Source organism: Ornithodoros turicata, chromosome 8 (genome assembly GCF_037126465.1).
Source record: "Ornithodoros turicata isolate Travis chromosome 8, ASM3712646v1, whole genome shotgun sequence".
NCBI lineage: Eukaryota > Metazoa > Arthropoda > Arachnida > Ixodida > Argasidae > Ornithodoros > Ornithodoros turicata.
The window spans coordinates 32,969,148-32,988,919 of record NC_088208.1 but is presented as its reverse complement, the minus strand read 5'-3'; the positions used below and the strand labels follow the sequence as shown (position 1 = coordinate 32,988,919).

The window sequence follows — 19,772 nt, the reverse complement described above, 5'->3', positions numbered from 1 at the left end:
TTTAGAAAGTAGAGGCTTTTCAAAGTTTCGTTCGATATTTTAATTTTTTACGATAAGTGCTGTAGTAAAGAAGCGAATCCCATGATGCTCACGATTGGGAAGATGGAGGAGTTAGCGGTCGAAGTGTGTGGGGAAAACGGAGCCCACTATAAGGTACATTTTCTATGATATTACTCCTTCGTGTACCAATTTTACTGTTCGGAAACGCGCAACAGGGACTGTAGGATCATATCTGCTCATTTTATCGTTCATGAACCCTGATACAGCTCGAAATGATGTTCTCCGAATCGCGAAGTTTCGTTAGGGTTAAGAATGTGTTGCCGCGCTCCTTTGGAACTGTTGCTGTTAGCCGTAGTTTAGGCTTAACTAGTGTAGAACATGCCGTTATTTTGCGTGTTTTTGCACTCCTGTGACGTTTGGCCTTCAATATATTATACGTGCGTATCAGTGGCTCACAGCAGAGCTCAACACATGCCGAGAATGAGTTCTGCTCAGCAAATGCTCGTGGTTAGAGACTTCATTCTCACGTTTCTCTATTGTGACAATCATTATCACTTTTTCTTGCGCGGAGCTTTCGTATCAAACCGAAAGAATGCCGCGTTAAGTCTTTTTTTCTTCCAATTGAATTAAAAGGTTCCAATAAACGTGTAGACTCCTTGTAAACTGGCTTGTTAGCTTTCATATAGTATGCCCTTTTATAGATCTTGAAATCTGTGGCTCACGAAGGTCGAAATCAGAGCTGTGTTTCGAACGACGTTGTCCTGAAGACTGACCTGAGTTTCATACTCGTAGCCTGCAGGCGTACGCCAAAAATAATCCCCGTAATGCAAGCGAACTCAAGATGCGCATTGTTCAAATGAGCCCGAAGAAATTCGGTTTTTTAGTGGGTGTTTGCTACGGTATTCCGCACTCAAAGATCCGCAGATAATACTGCTGGCTATTATTCGTCTGCTTTGACGGACCTACAAAGTACACGTTATCTTTCACAGGCGTTTGTCAAAGACGTTCACGAGAATGAAGTCACGGTGTCTTTTGAAAATGAGTAAGTATGTCCTTTGTCTCGTAATATGTCTAGTAACCTCCAGTGCCTCTTTGTTTCCAACAGCTACAGGCCTGTGTTGTTGAGGCGGATGTGTATCATCTGATGTAATGAATTGAGTGTATATCTCTGCAATCTGCAGGTATTTTATTCCTGGTCACACCCCCTCAGGATGCAGCTAAGTCAGGCAGGGAAATTTTACGTCGCATTGTATTAACTATCCTTTACTCAAACTTTGGCACACTCATTGTTACTTTCATGCTGGAGACGTCCCTGGAGATCGTAAACTCAGCGTGCGAACCGAGAAGGTGTAACCACTTTCTGAGCAGTAACTTTTTGTTCCCACATTATTTTTAATATTGTTACCCTGTTTTTGTTATGGTTCACACACATCACCCCACTCCGGAGTGACTAGCCTAGGGGGGTACGGTATCCATATATGGTGGTCTGCACTAGCCTTATGCATTCCTTTTTCCTATCTGAGCATTACAACACCGAGAATATGCAGTACAAATAGTGTACAAATAATGTTCAAAGGTGCAGGAGTGTCATCCTGAAAATAAACAGCACGAATGGAATGAGAGTGATGGTCAGCAACTATGGCACTCTACTGTGAGCCATATACAAAGGGGCACTGGTGTGAGCAAATCGGGTATGATCCACGGAATTCATGGCTGTTTTTTGGTATGGCACAGCGGTTGTTTTTATGTGTCATTACTGTTCCCATCGTGCCATGAATTGCATGTGCCATACCATGTGTAGAAGCCCCCCTTCTCTCTCTCTCCCTCTCTCTATATATATATAGGTAGGCAGGTAGGTAGATGGATACAGATGGACACGAAAATAAATATGCAAAATGTAACGAAGGGACTCTGAGGCTTTAAGGAATTCGTACGAGACTACAATTTATTACATTTAAAAAATGATAAAACTAGACTATGGGGAGGTCAGCATTATATAATGATAGGGGGTCTTGAATTAGTATGAGGCTACAATGTATTACATTTTAAAACTCGTAAAACTAGACTATGGGGAAATTGATTGTCCTTATCTAGTTTTACAAGTTTTAAAATGTAATACATTGTAGCCTCATACTAATTCAAGAACCCCTATCATTATATAATGCTGACCTCCCCATAGTCTAGATTTATCATTTTTTTTAAATGTAATAAATTGTAGTCTCGTACGAATTCCTTACAGATTGTGAGTCCCTTTGTTACTTTTTTCACATATATACAGGGTGTTTGCTCTAACGTGTCCAGAAATTTTATTTAAAGCGAGCGATAAACGAGAAATGAGCGCTACTTTTCAGCTACTTGACTGAGAAACAAGTGCTACTAGTGAAGCAATACCTGTTTCTTACTCAAGTAGCAGAAAAGTACCACTTGCTTCTTTTTTTTTTTTTTTTTTATCGCTAGCTTTAAATATAATTTCTGGACACGTTAGAGCAAACACCCTGTTTATATATATATATATATATATCTTTCTCTCTCTTTAATCCCCCTTTTCCTTTTAGGTGGCTTTACGTTTTATTGCCTCCTTGAAGTTCCTGGGGAAGCTTCTGTCTTTCTGTTATTATGCAATTGGCGTGGTTCAAAATAATGCAGATTGCAGATAACATCTCTCTTCTTCGTTACACTGAATGTAACATTTTTTTTCTGCTTGTTCTCTTCTGCTGACGAGACCTTGTATCCTTTTCTAGTTGGCAGCCACAGAACAAGTTTCCCTTCCAAAGGATACGGCTGCCATCCGTGCTTCTTAAGGACGGCGAAAAGCACGAGATAACAGAGGGCCAGGAGGTGGAGGTGAATAGCTGCTTATTCCGTTGTTGTGTCATCATGTCACAGTAACCAGCTGTGCAGGCAATCAATCTAGCTGTCTTTAGCATATCTTCATGTAAGCCAGTTGCTCCGTTGGCTGCTCGCTAAGTTGCAGTTGAAGATTTTCAAGTGTCGCGAGCTATTTCGCATAATACTTGAAGACTGCAGTACTACTACTGCTACCAAATTTTGCAAAGGTGCACTATGACCTGTATTGTCTGCATCTGTCATTGCTCAAATTCTGCGCATGCTAGCACAGACCATGAAAGTAGAGGCAGTCTAAAGTCACACAAGCATTTCATGAGCATGTACATACCCAAGACATCCGTTGGGCTCTACAAAAGACCGAAATTTTGGTCTAAGGGTAAGGAATGGAATGCTATTCTAAATTCTTGACAACATTAAGTACAGGAGGAGGAGCCAGAGGGAAGACTTCCCAGTTAAAGGCGCCTCCCAACAATAAGCATTTCACTCACTTATAATCGACAATGATAAAAAAAGTCATAATCGTGCTATATAGGTATACATTTATTTTATTTTGTATTTATTGCATAAATATAAGCCTATAACAGCCGTAAATTCATTCTTATGTGGAGTTCATGCAGTTATTACAGTGTGTAGAGACCAGCAGCTGTGCACGCTCAGATAGCAAGCCATTCCTCTCATAACAACAATCATGTATCTAGTCATATGATGGTCTGGAGTAATGTGCTCTGTCCTGGTGCACATATTCTTTGTAACCTTGTATGTTGAGTTCACATTCAAATATTTTCACAGCTCTAAACACGTGTTGCTCGTGCAGGACTTGTGTGTGTCACGGTTCCTGCAAACATCCTAGTATTGTGTGTTTTATAGAGGTGTCTCGTAATAAGTACCTATTTCCTGAGCATTGGTTGTCTTGTTCTCATTGCACTTCTATATTCTGTACCTGAATGAAGCCAGATAAAATTGCGTAGACACACAGGCAAGCTGGCCGATGAACTCCATAACGGCAAACCTGAGCGGGGCAAAAATACATAGGTCCGGTTTCACCATCGCAGATTAACTTTGAACCGAGATTAAGGGTTGCTAAAACTTGAAGGTAACGCTCAATTCTTTTTTACAAACGTTAGTTGCTGATGTGAGCAATGCCTCAGCGACAATAACTCTCTTTTGTGAAGCAGAGTTAAGCGTTAAATTCAAGTCAAGGGACCGTTGATCTCGGTTCAAATGTTAATCGGCATTGATGAAACCGGACCATAGACAACACAACGCAGCAACTCAAACCAACAAAATTATTACTTAACAAAAACTTTGCTTTTTTGCTGGTTTGAGCTGCTGTGTTATGTTTAGAGCCTGAAGTTTTGGGGTTTAACTCGATTCTTTCCCGAATTTGCACCCCGAATTGGAGGTTGCCTCTTTAGGATGAAACCCGATTTTTACCCGGCAAATTGCCCTCACTGAGACATCTGCAGGAACGCACACTGTTTGGCAGCAAATGCAGTTACATCACCATTTGTGCCAATCCAGTACAGTTAGTTTGGCTAACTGAGCCCGATTTTCCCCCAATGTAGCATACTGGAAGTTTTTCCAGCCGAATTCATATGAATGTAGAGCACATGTTCATTTACCCGATTTTTACCCCCCGAATTTAGAGAAAAATATTTCCCGAAAACTTCAGGCTCTAGTTATGTTGTCTGCACGTTTTTGCCCCCGCTCAGGTTTGCCGTCACGGAGAACTGAGTATGGAGTCGGTTGTTGTGCTGACAGTGTGCACTTGTTGGATGGTATGTGTATAAATGTGTGAAGGTGTTTTCCCATGGTGGGCCCGCCCAGGTGTACTCAAAAGCAAACGAGCAGGAGGCCTCTGGCTGGTGGGAGGCGGTGGTGAAGATGACCAAGGGGGACTTCCATGTGGTGGAGTACCAGGGATGGGACACCACCTACACCGAGATAGTGCCCGGAGAACGGCTACGTCCCAAGAATCCCAAGTGAGTGGATGACACGCCCACGGCGGTGTGGCGACACCCCGCACTGTGCGCTGGCGTCACAATACCTGCTTCTCTTGCAGTCCACCTATCTGTAAGAACACCTTTGTAAAGTTTGAGCTTGAAGTACCGGAAGACCTAAGAGAATAGTAAGCCGCACCGAAATTTGTTCACGTCCTTGCTCAGTGATCTCTTATCTTGTTGTTCTGTCGGGCTGGACGCAAAAGGGGTTGCAAAACTATGAAGTTAATAGAGTGGCCTCTTTGTGTGCTTCCAGCTCCAAGGATGAGTCGGCTCATACGGAATTCAAGAAGGCTATTGGGGCTGCCATGGTGCGCTACAATGCCACAAAGAACACTCTGACTGTTATTGTAAGTATTGCCTCGCAATGTCTGCTTGTAGGTTGTGCTAGAGCACTGCATGCTGCCATTAAAAGAAAGAAAGAAAGATAAAAGAGAACCTTGGAGGGATCCCTCTGTTGTGGAAATCTGTGAGGTTTTGGGTGTAAATTTACTTTGGTGACTTTTGAGTTAATTTAATTAATCAATTTTATTGTACATCGAAGGTCGAATTGGGCCTGTTTGTAGGACATCGTGGAATTAAAAGCGCTAAAACCAGAGACAGAGACGTATGTGCTGTTTGTGTGTGTCTTCGTCTGGTTCTAGCGCTTTTAATTATTTTATTGTATTTAATTATGTAATTATGTATTTAATTAATCAATTTTATAGTACATAGAACGTCGAATTGCGCCTGTTTGTAGGACATGGTGAAATTAAAAGTGCTGAAACCAGAGACGAAGATGTGTGTGCTGTTTGTGTGTGTCTTCGTCTGGTTCTGGTGCTTTTAATTTTGATATCTTACTGTAATTAATAATTAAAATTGTTAGTTTAAGTAATTTAAACTCTACACCAAAGTGCTGCATGAGATTCCTTAAACATCAGCCACATAAATGATCGTTATCACGTAAATTCTACATCAAAACGTAAGCTCTCTCTCTCTCTCCTTACAAGGCAAGGTCTGAGGCAGCCAAAAAACGGGCAGAGATGATGAGCGAGATCTACTACAGGAATCTGCGGCAAAAGTTGATCCTGCTCAGTAAGACAGAGGAGGCGGCTCGGCAGCTGGAGGTAAATGGCACAGCTAGAAGTGGCGCCTGCTCAGAGGTGTTTACTGTTCACTCACCTATCTTACTGCAAGCATCTTGCCAGCCCCCCCACCAACGGAGAAACTAACAACGCTACGAGCAGAAATGCGGTCCTGCACGCTGAGAACGTGCGGCAGCATGCAACCGAGATGCGTGTTGACTAACGATGTTACCTTAGCATACACCAGCTTACGCATTTTTAGTTTCTATAAGGAAATTTTTTTTGGGGGGGGGGAGGGGGAGGTTAAAGTTTTGGCGCTGCCGTTGAGACAGTGCAGAAAAGCACACTTCCGGGAACAAACTTGTTTCCCCCTCCCCTCTCTCTCTCTTGGAGACCACTGCAGTTGTAGTTTTTTCGCTGGAGGGGACCGCGGAGATTGGAGGAAGGGGGGCAAAGTGGGTTGCCCCGCTTCAGTACCAGTTACGATTAGGGTCTGAGGTTTGCAGGAAATTTTTTTTGTTGAAAATTCTGGGGTCAAACATTGCGTGGGAACACAGCAGCACCCCATTCGGGTGTAAAATCTCTTTAACGATATGATACAGGTGAAAATGGGGCTTATTAGGCTAGCTTACATATCACAAATCTAAAAAGAAAACAGCTTCCAAACTAAGTAGTAATACTGTCTGCTACAAAATGAGGAGGGTTTTAAACTGTCCATGGTAATCCAAACCTGCAAATACCTAGATAATCTAAACACTTGTTTCCAAAAAGCGTTGGGCTCATCTTTGCCTGGGTTTCGCTTTCGTTTCCCCGTCGAAGTTGAGGATGATGATGATTAGGATTTTACTGGCGCACAGCTGCGTCGAAGTAGGAGAAAAGAGCGTCTGAGTTCTGTTGTGTTTGTTGATTCATAGACAATTATGCTCACTTTTGCTTCCGATAAGTTTCTTTTCGGAACTGTTGTCTGCTTCGCGAACGCCCATTGAGGTGCTTGTCACAGGGTTGCTTGGTGCTGGGCGTATGTTTTGGCTGCGAGGCTGTACGTCTGGAAACTTGAAGTGTCCGGCCTCGAGCAGTTTTCTTGCTGCGACCCGTTATTGCACCACAGGACGAGCTCACCAATGAATGCATTCCGCAGTCGGGCACGGCACACGGAACGGCCGAAAGCCACGTGACCGTCTCACCCTCTCGGCTGCGGTGTCTCCCTCTGTCGATGGACCTACCTCTCTCCCACTACCACTGTCGTGCGTTGTGGTGTGGGGTCGCACGGCGAAAACCTCAGACCCTAGTTAGGATTTTGAGCTGATGCAGCAAGGCTGAGGAGGTGTGCTGAACAGTAGAGCAGCTCGAGTGTCACCTGAGCGGAACTCTTTGTGTACCGGTCTTCGTTGCTCTGTGCTCTCTTAGCGCATTCGTAATAGTGTTACTCACTGTAATGCAATGCCAGTCCGGTTGTAGAATGGCGAGCAGTGCTACAGGTTTTCCCGCGGATTTTAATCCAAGCGCCATCGAATTAATCCGTGTGCCATGCAAACTTTATGGGGCATAGATTAATTTAGCTGGCCCGTGGATTAAGATCGCCGGGAAAGCCTGTAGTTCTGTCTTAAGGGCCCTTCAGGAGCCACAAAGTCATTCGTAAACCTATGGAACCTCTAGGTTCCTCCGAGAGCTCATAACTTGGGAACTTCAGACACGTTGTAGCTCTTACAACAGAGTGAAAGCCGTTTGTATGGAGAGATTGGCTATCAGGAGTCGCATATTTTAAAGCACATCACTCGATGTCACGTGACCGGCGGCGCAAAGGCCAGTGCCATTATTTTGTAGCGAGGGCTAAGGCACTGAAATCTTCCCGGACCGACACAACCCCGCTTTCATTCCAGCTAATTGGGAAAGATCAAATAATGGTCAAACTTTCCCCATTAGGGGAACTGCGCACGGGTGACTCTATGCACTATCTACTCAGCACGCACACAACAAAACTCGAGCCACTTTCACTCACAAACGCTGTCCTTTGGAGCCCTGTCCTTGAACATGTCTGTGTTTAGCGCATCCAGGAGCACTGTCGCGTAGTCCCAGGCATCCGTACAAACCAGCAGGAATCTGGTTACACTTTCTGGTCGGATAAAAAACAGTGACAATGGAATGCAGACGGCACAAATAGAGAGGGGCATCCAGAGGGCGCGGATGTCCCTGCAAGTTCCGGCTACTGTAAACGTATTTTTATCTTGTAGTGTGTTAATTTTTGCGAATCACGCATTCAGTAGTTTGCAAAGTTATTCGCGAGCACTTAATATTAATTAATTATAATTATTATTTATTAATTTTAATTATTGTTTAATTAATTTTAATTATTTTTTGTTCATTAATTTAATATTAATTTCACGAGTCCAGGGCTGTTTCCTTTCGCGGGATAAACATTATCTGTGTTTGTGTGTGACTAGAATTTTCCACTTTTTTTTGGGGGGGGGGGATCGTGAGATTTGTGAAAATTAATACCATGAATATTAAATGTTCACAGTATTTTAACAAAATTGATGAAGAATTGTTAAGTGTAACAATAATTAGTAAAGTGTGGATAAATATGCACTAAAAATATTCCAAATATACAGTAAAAATCGTTATATATGCATTTTTGTTTCATACTTGGTATAAAAGCAATGTATCGAATGCCTATCTTTTTACAAAATTGAGCATTATATTAGGGATGACACAGCGAAAATAAAGCTGCCTCCATTCTACAGCACACAGCAGAGAATACTAGCGCCACAGATATAAATCATGGAGCGGAAGGCTTGACGTTCGGCACTGCATTGTGGTGCCGATGAAAATGCAAACGCCACCAATCTTCGTAACAGTGAAGTGGCGAGGGTGGAGAAGCCAGGGGTTGGGCTGAACACCTCACCCCACCGAAAAACATCGTAAATATTTAATAACCCTTCGGATCGGTCCCAAACTACGACCAAAAGTTTTTTCGTCATCCAGATACGAAGCCATATTGGGAAAAGAAAAAAGAACATACATTTGCACGGAGAATCTGCATGCTGGTAATTAGTGATCTGCTGCAAATACATCTGGAGCAGCTTCCCTATACCGTATTTACCTGCATATTGGACACACTGGCATATTGAACTTATGAGTGCCAAAATGCCGGTGCTTTTACAGCGTCAGCTGTATAGAGGAGACTTTCCAGAGGTTGCGGCAGCAGCGGCATTCGCATGTCCTCACAAAACTCTGATCACATATGCACTCAGCGCTGTGGGTAAGGAGGAGAATCCTGCCAGCTTACAACCAGTATCGACAAAAAGTGAGATAAAAACCAAAGTGTGTCAGTTTTACAGCATCGGCTGTGCCGTGCAGCTTCCCACAAGGCTCGTGGCGGCCTCTGTGCTGCTTCTCGCCTCGCTCCGCGACGGAACGTATCCGCGACTTTATCGTGTATGTACTCGCGCCTTACCGCACGTACAAGCTCCTCACTGGCTCTCTTCACTGGCCAAGAACACCACTTTCATGTCCGAACGACAGGACCTTCCACTGTGCATAGACTTGGTGTTCCAGAAACAGCCCCCTTGTTCAGGACATCACTCACCTCACCAGTCATTTCAGCAACAACAAATCAATACTCATCACGCTTAAATAAATTTGTCTATGCACTTTCATCCGACCTCATTTCACCACACGCACAGCTGACGCTGAATTTTGCGTTACATGAGTCCTAACTGTCCTGTAATTTTTATATATATATTTCTTTTTGCTCTCACATTAAATGCACCATGTCTTTTGTAGTACAGCCGGTTCATCTCGTGCAGCGCCAGCCAGCATATTGTGCTCATGCTGTCGCTGGTGTCGCACGGTCAATGACGAGAGCCACAGCGGTGAACAACAAACGCGATGGACATGGAGGATTATTTCATCCACGCTTGATGTAGCGAAAGACAATCTAGTATGGGAGAATCGCGACGTTCAATTCCAGAGAGAGATTGCCGCGGATATCTCGGGACAAATCGCGACGGTGAGGCGGAAACGTGATGCCGATTCCGGTGAGATCGCTGCTCGTGTCTGGGAATAAAATGGGAGTTTAGTGTACCTTAAGCGTTGGGTTTCAATTTTCCCTCGTGTGTTGAACGCACCCCCCTCAATGGAGCGATGTTTTTTTTTGGTAAAAAATGTGCGTCTTACACGCGAGTAAATACGGTACTTCTCCCAGTGGATGTCTGTGGGTACCGTGATCAGTCTACTCTTTCAAAATGTCATTCTTGAAGATATGTTGGTGCGAAAAATATGCGGAAGTAAGGGGTTATGCTCGTGCTTCTGCGGCACAAAACAATAAATTGTCATTACATATTATAAGCGACATATACCGTAACTTCACGCGTATTAGCCGCGGCTTATGCACATTCTTTTGTTTTTTCTCACGGGTGCTTTGCTGCTTATTTGCCGACTATTTTTCCCCGGTATTTTCCCCACACGCCGGTTTTAACGAAAGGGCCGACAGCATCTCTGGAACGGCACCGCCCTCAAGCAGCTTTAACGAAAGTGGTGACAGTGATTCACGCCTTCTCGAAGACCCCTGACCCATCAATCCATGAAAAACGCCCAACAAGCGCACAATCCGATCTCGGTAGAACTCTATAGAACTGATCTCCTTTGTTGTACATTATGCCGACCCCCTGAGTATGGACCACAGGGTTTATGGCCTTCTCTATGTTCTCTTTTGTCGTCTCGTATTGCCTGCGGCTTATCTGCCAGAAATTTTCAAAACGTTCCTAAAAACGCGTCCTGCAGCCCATCTGCGGTGTGGCTTGCAGATCAAGCAGATCGAGATCCTTTGATGGAACACACAAAAATAAGCATCAACATAAGTGAATATGTATGCATTTACCTCAGCCTTTGGACATATTCACATAAGAAGTATTCACCGTAATCATGGTCTGATTTATATAACATTTATGGCTGTTTAATCAAATTTGAGGCATTCAGCGCGCACAACGTAACGATAAGTGCATACCTTGCCATGTGGGTGGTAAACTAGAAGTAGTTTTAATTCATAATCATAATTCGAGTCATAATTCAGCTGTGTGCATAGTTGTTGGCAACATTCTAATCGCAAGCTAAACTAACAAAAATACCATATAGTTCTGCACCACTGGTTCTTTTGTCGTCCCCTTGATTTGAATGTGTGAGATTGCATCAGCATTGCACAAGAACTGTGACGGCCATTTCCAGTGGCTTCCGTGAAATCCTGTACTTGCATTTGTGTCCGGTATTAAGTGTACAGAGCTTATTACGTTCTAACTGGGAGGGGGCACTGTATGCTAAAAAGTTGCAGTTGCAAGTTGCACATCACTCAACTGAACCCAAAATTAACATTCTAGCACATTTCATGAACCTTATGTGTTAGGAGACTGACAGGAGGCGAAGTGCTTAGCTGAAAAATTAGCTTTGTGCGGTCCTTTTAGTGGAAAAAGCCACTGTCCGCCCTGCCATCATCCCCTGCATGCGGCACCGATAGGGACCCATAAACATGCAGTTTTCTTGGTCTCTGCCGGGCACCACGTCCTGTTGGGCCACTGGTGATTGAGGAGGGGGCGTGTGGCAGCTTCTGCCACCTGCTTTGTTCTTGTCTTTCTGTGATGACTTTCTATTGCTTCTACACTGTTTCATGAAGCTTTTAAAGCGATGCGTGTGTGGTGTCCCCCATCAGCCATTTCCAACTTGTGGTCTGCTCATGAATTTCCATTGCAGAATCGTAAGTCTTCTCAAAGAGGGGACCCGAATTCGAAGCAAAAGGTGTGTTTCATCCCTTAACAACTTCATTTTCATCATTGTTAACCTTCTGTCATGTTCAACTTTCACTTTATTTTTTTTATATATATATATTTTTTTTTTATCTGTGGCTTGCATGGTGTGGTGCCTGTCATTTGCTCGTGTCATGCATTATTGGCTGCGATTGCCCCGTGTCTGTGTGCCTTACGAGATGTGCCACACTTTTTCGTGAACCTAAAACCGTGCAGATCAGTTTCTTTTTTTCTTTTTTTTTTTCACGTGGGTTGATTATGAATGTGACCTGTTACAGTTTATCACAGTGCTGTCTCTCACGAGCTGCAGTTAAAAAAATGTCTTGTGTTTGAGCAAATTTTGCGCATTTCTACCTGACAGTACGTCGAGGCTATCTGTATCTCAGCCGCGTATTTGGCGTAGTAATTAAGGAACTCAACCAGAGTGAGGCACAGCAAAGTTTACAGACACTCTGACCGACTGCCTTTTTACGTGCTGCCTTCTGCTGCTTAACTACAAAACAGTAACGCTGCATGCTGTGCGCTGACATGTGGCTTTACTATGCTCCTGTGCTTAAATATGTCCAGCACTTTGCCAGGCCTATGCTATGTTGTCGTTCGGGATGTGGCTTTGTAACTAACTAACTTTTGTCACCAATGCTGAGACCATACTGTAATGCACATGATCAACCTGAAACTCGTTTTTCTGTTTGAATCCCAGCCAATGAGGGCATTGCCTTCACAAATTGGGAAAGGAGGGAGGTATTCTGTTGACCTATGTGCATACTGTGTTTTCAAGTTTACCATGATTTCTGTGTCCTTCTGTTTGTGGCTATTTAAATTCCTAGTCTGTATGTAGGATGCAATGTGGAAATTCATACAGTGGAAATCTCTACTGCTTGCATTAGTGGACAAACACGATATTTCTGCCGCGCAAGTGTATAGCAGAGCGGGGGGAAAGAGCTTCCACTATGGCTACACTTGAATTTTGTTTGCCGTTCCTTGTTACGTGGAATACTCAATGGAACACAGACCTGCTATGTTTCTGTTAATATTTTGAAATCAGGCACTTACATTCAAGGTATGGTAGGAGGCTGCACAATTTCTGCCTGGTACAAAACATGCGTACAAGTGTGTGTACGAGTGTGATCATGAGGCCTAAACAGCCTTATTTTGTACTGCATCGAGTATAGAGCCTGAAGTTTTAGGGTTTAAACAGATTGTTCCCGGAATTTGCACCCTGAATTGAAGGTTGCCTCTTTAGGGTGAAACCCGATCACTGAGACGTCTGTGGAAATGCACACTAACTTGTTTGGCAGAAAATGCAGTTACATCACTTTTTGTATCAAACCAGTACTGCTAGTTAGAGTAACTGAGCCAGATTTTTTCCCGGAATTTAGCATACTGCAAGTTTTTCCACTCGATTTGCACGAATTTGGAGCGCATGTTCATTTACTCAATTTTTACCCCCGAATTTAGACAAAAAAATTTTTCCCGAAAACTTGAGGCTCTAAGTACGAGCCATGTTTACACGGTGCTTCCCATTTTCATATCGAGCGAGAGAGAGAGAGTGACTCTAGAAATGGGCTGCATGTGGCATGTACGTGTGCAGAGCACTCGGCTACACTCGTCCGGAGGAGGCTATATCGAGGAGTTCAGCGTACGGGAGGACTTGATGGGCCTCGCTATTGGAGCGCACGGGGCCAACATCCAGAACGCCCGCAAGCTGGACGGCATCACCGGCATAGACCTCCAGGAATCAACGTGCACCTTCAAGATCTTTGGCGAGGTACTGTGTTTGGCTAGCGGGAAGATGTCGGGGAAAATGTCTGACAGCCACGTATTCTTGGCTGCAGACGGAAGAATCTGTGAAAAAGGCAAGAGGCTTGCTGGAATACGCAGAGGAATCCATCCAAGTGCCTAGAGCCTTAGTTGGTAAGTTCTGTTCTGCTGCGGAACGTTGCGTCGGTTGGAGAACGGCGTTGGCTTGTACACCTTGTGTTGCAAGTCCTAGTTGAGGAATTAAAAAAGGGAGTGAGAAAAAGTGAATAGGAGCATTGAGAAGTGCATGTGAAAAGTGTCAAGTCATATCAACTTGCTCTTAAAGGGGCACTAAAATGCAAAAACAAGTTCACTACAAATTACCTTACACGCTAAGTTGATTTTGTACTTGTTATCACAATTCAAAACTTTGATTCCATTTCGAAGCTACAATAATAATTATGCCGGACTCTTTCTTGAAAAAAAGTCTCCAAAAAGGTCTCTCTCCAGCAAAAAAGTGGGTTGAAGTGTCACAACCGCTTCCGACTAATTCACTGTTTCCTTCAGCCGTTGATGCAGGACTTCCTTTCTTGTTTCTACGCAGGTAAAGTAATAGGAAAGAACGGGCGAATAATCCAAGAAATGGTTGACAAATCCGGAGTGGTGAGGGTGAAAATTGAGGGTGACAACGAAAACGAGAGCCCCCGAGAAGAGGTGAGACAGGGCTGGTGCGATGCATGCTCTATACGGGGGGGGGGGTTAAGCATGACCATTTGAGAGTGTGCATGATAACTCCTGAGACAGATGGCCTATAAGAGACGAGTAGTCGGACCTGTCGTTCCAGGTGCCCTTCGTCTTTGTTGGCACCGTGGAGAGCATTGGCAATGCAAGGATTCTGTTGGAGTACCACTTGGCACACCTCAAGGTGCGTACACCCTCATACTGCCGCGCGAATCCTTGCTCACCCTCCCTGTCCTGTTCCGCGTCTAGGAAGTGGAGAAGTTGCGCCAGGAGAAGTTGGAGATCGACCAGCAGCTACGAAGTCAGCTCGGTACCCCACACCAGGGTTACCCGCCAGCACGACGGGGCCCTCCGCCACCCACTTCCAATTACGGGGGCCACCAGGATGGCCACGAGGGCCACCGCGGCGGAGGTGGCCGTGGAGGTGGGCCACCTCCGCGGGGAGGCCGCGGCGGAGGACCCGGGGGACGACGCTGGCCCGGAGGAGAGGGGGGAGGACGCTTCACCAACGCTGCCGGTACGCCCCACCACAGCAATGGGGGGGAACAGCAGCACAACGCATTGGGCGGTGGACCTCGGCCTCGAGGGGGACCAAGCGGAAGGGATCGTGGGGGACGGGGCGGCGGGGGCCGCAAGTAGTAAGGGGGAGGGTGGGGGGGTGCAGCTCTGAGTTCACTCTGACGTGCGTGTGTGCGCATGCATGATGTACTGTTTTTCCGAACTGATGGCAATGACGGACTTGTAAATACTACTACTACTACTGAGCAGTATGGCGGTTCTGCTGTTCTTTGCATTGGTTTTCTTCAGTTACTCCTACGTTGCGGAGCTCTCGAGTTTGGCAGTTTGGACTGACGTAGGCTCGATGCCAAGGACAGAGGACAAACGTCTGGATTGTTCTGCTTTGGGGACTTAAATTAAAGACTTAACTGCTCTGCCCGCAATAAGACGCGAGCTCGGGGTTTCCTGTGTACTTTTGGACGACACGCGGTAGTAAAACTGCAGTCTGCTGTTCTATTACACGTGTGAGTTTCCAGTCGAGATGAGCAGACTTTGTTTTCATAGGACGTATTCCAAATGCCAAGCACTGATCTCCGCCTTCACCCCCTTTTGTTGCCATCCTGGGTTGGCGTAACGGCGAAATTGGTTGTTCCATAGTTGTGCAGTGTGGGCCAACTTGCTTCCTACTCTGTCTTATTTTGGGGCCCCAACAGAAGTGAAGGCAATTGCTGCGTGTTTCCTCTAGTCTTCCACCTGGGAGCATGTGGTAGTTGTGTGTAAGGTCACCCTCCTGTGTGCATCACCCCCGGGGGATTCAGCCTGGGCTTAGCGTAAGCCGCAAGCATGACCTTGTCCAGTAGCCTGATTGAAGCTGTTGCGCACTTACGGCCTGTCTTGTTCGAGACTAAGGCAATTCTAAGCGTAGCCGCATTGTGTGTAGCCGTTTCACCGACGAGAAGAATCCCCGTGTTCTTGTGAGCCGCGAGGGTGCAAATGGTTGTGCTCTGCCTCTTACTTTGACCGAATGCACTACTGCATTTTGTGTGCAGCATTATTTAGGGCCATTGCATTATTTATATTTCATTTTTTCTTGTGCCACGGTATCAGAGCTTTTCATGGTGCTGATGAGGCTAGCTCAATGAGCTGGTGCCAGCATTCGGCTAACGGGACTTGTGTACAGTTCTTGGCATCACAGGGTGCTGTTGAGGGGACATGATACGCATAGGAGGCAGGATCTACTTTTTTTTTTTTCTTCTTTTTTTGGTGCAAACCTTGTACATATTAAGGCATGTGTATGCGTGCATTTGTGTGTGGCATGCATGATTCGAGAGCTTCTCCCGGGGGAGATCAGTAGCGCTGGCCTGTTTTTTGGTTTTTAAACGCAGAAATGAAAGGGTCTGGGCTCGAGCGATTGCAGACGACGATTACGGCGGAGAGAGTGCGGGTGGCCCTCCGCAGGAGGAGGAGGAGGGGTGCGGGACGAACGCTTCTTTTTCTCCGAACCTTTTTTTTTTTTTTTTTAGCTATTACTTTTAAGTTTCGTTCTGTTTGAATCGCACTGGCATGTACAGCCTTGTAGGAGTTACTCGTAAAGCGAACACCTGCGTAAGAATGACAGTGCCGCCCTCCTGTGTGGACTGGCCCGGGCCATCGCAGCGTTTGTTGTACAACGCGTCTGCTCCCCTTTTTGTACAATGAGGCGCTCTTCTACTGTATAATAAAGCTTCCCAGTTTCTTTCCAAAAAAAACAAACAAACAAAGGGCTTGGTGGTCAGTGATGTGGTGGCCGAGTCTCAGACCCTTTCATCCCTGCCGGCATTTCGGGGTGGCGTTCGCCGCGGGCGCGTTACAAATAGTCTTGTCTGCGAGAAGGGAGGGAAGGCTCCTATTGGGCATTGGTTAAGCTATAACGCTCATGATACTCATGATTTGCATTGGTCTGGAGCTCATCCAGGGCTGGAAGGGTCTTGTGGGACAGGCCAAGTACTTGGTCTTGTCTTTACACTGCTTCCGAACACGAAAACGTCTCGCGACAATTGACTTTTTTTTTTAGTGACACGAGAGTCTCACTTCTTTAATTTATCTCAAACCCGCCGAGTTGGCTGTGCTTCGCTTGGCGAGTTGCACATCCACGTAATTCACTATTTTCAATACGAACACACTTATTCATCTACGTTTTGGATTGGATCTACGGATTACTCAGATTATCCGTAACTGATCATTTTCTGGACCCGTAAAGTTAATATTGCTTCTCCAGTGCTCTACAGCTGTGAGTCTCTATCCTTACAATTAGCTTCAACACAGTAGTGTAGCTTGGGGGTGCTTGTACCTGTTGCTGTCACTATCAAATGGCTTCTTGCAACAGTAACAAAGACCCATCATAAAGGGACTAGCAGTGAGCACTAATTGTATCTCAAACCTCACCATTCTAAGCATCTCTAACATGTCACATGGAAGCATACGGTTGCATTTGCATGAGGTAATGGAATGACTCAGCATTTCTCAAAGACCTCTCCTAATTAACCTGCATGAGTTCCAAGCTATGTGCAAAGATGAGCTTCAGACCAAGTGCCTGAAGAAGGGCTATGGTACCTGGAAGGTAGGCTTTTGACAATACTTCTAGTAGCATGTAGTCTGGGGGACTTGAAAATGACATTTGACTAGACAGCAAAGATGTCCAATTTTAATACCTGGCTCGGAGCTGCTGCCATGGAGTGGGCCTTGACTAACAATCTTATCCGATAATCTTTGGACAATAATTGGAATTGTGCCTGAAGTTGCTGCTCGGATGGCCTTGTTCCTCTCAACCGAGTGTTTTCCCTAGTCTTTGCTGGTTAAGTGAGCATTTGCAGCCCCCGTGCAGATCGGACTCCCGTCCAGACTTGTCTGGGGGAAGGTCGTGTAATTAAACATTTTCTCACCAATAGCGTACAGGCAAACACCGGAGAGACAGAACGGCATGTCCTCCGACCTTCCGCCTCGACAGAGAGGACCCGGACGCGGTGACAGGCGAAGGGTGACAGACGAAGACGAGTCCGTGCTTGACAGTCACGAGGTTTCCAGTGTTGCCAGCCTTGACAGGGGTAAGATCACAGTGAGGCCGTATTCTGCCGGAGCATTGCACTCTGAGCCTAACCCATTTCCCGTTTTGTCAGAGAGCGTAACTTCGACGGAAGGACCGAGGCGCAGGCCAGCCCCGCGGCGACGGGTCCGCAGACGCAACGGTGAGGACGTGGGTGCGCCGCCGAGCAACCACAAGAGCGCCGGTGGCGGAGGCGACCGTAGTGTGTCTGAGCCCCGCGAGACGCAGAAGCAGCCCCAGGCGACCCCCTCGGAGAACTCTGTTGTCCCCACTAAGGAACGTAGTGCAGAAGCGAAAGACAACAGGGCGCCCAAAGTGAACGGCGACGCGAGCTCGGAGGAGCACTCTCGAGCGGAGAGCACCACCCCCAAGGGTCAGAGGGAAGCGCGCCCAGACAAGAGGGCCGGTTCCAGCGCCAAGGCAGCAGCCTCAGCTACGTCTGCTACTGCTAGGGACGAACAAATGGTCAACGGGTCAAAGTAGGAACTGTCTGGTCCACATCGCTTTCTCTCCCTTCCGCAGTTCACCTTTCATTTTATGCGCTAGTGTTTGCCCAGGACTTTCCCCCGTTTTCTCTCTCTCTCTGGCTGAAGCAAAGCAGACACCCCTACTCTCCTTACCTTTCCTGACAGTAGCCACTGCTCAGTTCTAAGTTAGATTGGCCAATTTCTCCCCCCCTTTAGTGACGCACGTAGCGAGTGTTTCGGTTCGACGTGCAACAGTGTGAGCACACGTGTGCCCACTTTTGAGACGTGCCACATTTAGCCCTCAGTGTAACATACGCTCTACGAAACTCCCGGAAGGACGACGTCTGCAAGCAGTGACGGGGAACAGACTTCTTTGGTTGCCTTTGAATGCTTATGGTTTGGGCCTGTGCGCGAGATCCTTTCTTCCTCTAGCCTCGTGCAAAGACAGGGAGCCCCCTTGTGTATGACATCTAACCTAAATTCTTCTGCAGCCACTGAACCTTGTTTTCAGTATCGTGAATAATAAAACTAACTTCTGGTAAGAACTCTGCTGGTCAGTAATAATGAAATGTGCTCTGTTGTGAATTTTTGCAGTTAGTGTGTGTGTGTGTGTGTATAAAGAGAGGACATATCAGTTGGCTTCGTACTTCTAGCTCACTGGTTTTGCAAAAACTTGTGACACAGGGTTGACAGCGTGCTATTGAAGAGTTCGCTTCTTTCTTTCTTTTTTTTTTTTTGAAGAGATGCCCATCTAGCAAATGTCTCTGGCATCATTCGCCGAGTACAGCGTGCGAATGAGTGTGTTCGCTGCTTTATGAACTTTTTGATTTAATCTATCTACCCCACCAACAACCTGTCCTGTTACTTCCCCTCTGACCAAAGTCTGTAGCTCGGAGCAATGCCTAAAAAGTGGCATACAACAGAAAATGGTTTCCCACTTTTCCCCAAGGTACACAATTTGTTTTTGTTTTGTTTCTTCGACACTGTTTAACTGCACTTGTTTGTTGAGTGTGACTCCTTGCCTTAGCTTAAACAAAAGTGGCATTGGTTTGTGCTTATTTATTTGGAGTGTAATGTTTTGTACTGTTCTTTTCTGTTGTCTTGATTGTTAGCTTCGAGTTTCACTCAGTGTGTTTTCTCCCTTGTTTTTTTCTTTTGTAAATAAACACAGTTACATCTTTTAAGTGTTATTGCACGTGGTCATTCACTAGAAAAGTAATGCATGAAAGTACGTTCTAGGTGTGGCACCTGTATTTGGAAGGGATGCGGTTTCATCTGAACCCCTGGACAGTTTGGGCGGGTGGAAACACCCTCTTGCTGGGCACCTGGTTGCAGCATTTGACCCATTGATGCTATACAGTGAACCCTCGTTATTATGACCATGGTCGTTTCCGAAAATTTTGGTCATAATGAGGAATTGCCATATTAATGGGGATGATTTGCAGATGTTTCACTGCATTGTTCCCCAGGAGTACCGTCGTAAAGCGCGCATGTCAGATTATCGGGGGTCATATTAACGAGGGTTCACTGTACTGGCA

At 45.6% G+C, this 19,772-nt stretch overlaps 1 protein-coding gene across 10 annotated transcripts; it reads left to right on the top strand.

Annotated features, from left to right (window-relative positions):
- Window positions 1–78: 78 nt before the first annotated feature.
- LOC135367044 (RNA-binding protein FXR1-like) lies at window positions 79–19,418 on the top strand. 10 transcript variants are annotated; one of them, XM_064600124.1, is made up of 15 exons: window positions 79–153; window positions 990–1,042; window positions 2,742–2,844; window positions 4,675–4,829; window positions 4,910–4,975; window positions 5,104–5,197; window positions 5,837–5,953; window positions 11,654–11,698; window positions 13,298–13,474; window positions 13,542–13,620; window positions 14,051–14,160; window positions 14,273–14,371; window positions 14,437–14,704; window positions 17,613–17,768; window positions 17,841–19,418. In XM_064600124.1, exons 1-15 carry the CDS (start codon window positions 82–84, stop codon window positions 18,248–18,250), a joined length of 2,004 nt encoding a protein of 667 aa, XP_064456194.1. In that variant the 5' UTR covers window positions 79–81; the 3' UTR covers window positions 18,251–19,418. The 10 variants fall into 10 exon arrangements, with proteins under 10 accessions (XP_064456194.1, XP_064456190.1, XP_064456191.1 ...); XM_064600120.1 differs by having other exon boundaries at window positions 5,837–5,989; XM_064600121.1 differs by having other exon boundaries at window positions 4,648–4,829.
- The last annotated feature ends 354 nt before the right edge of the window (window positions 19,419–19,772 follow it).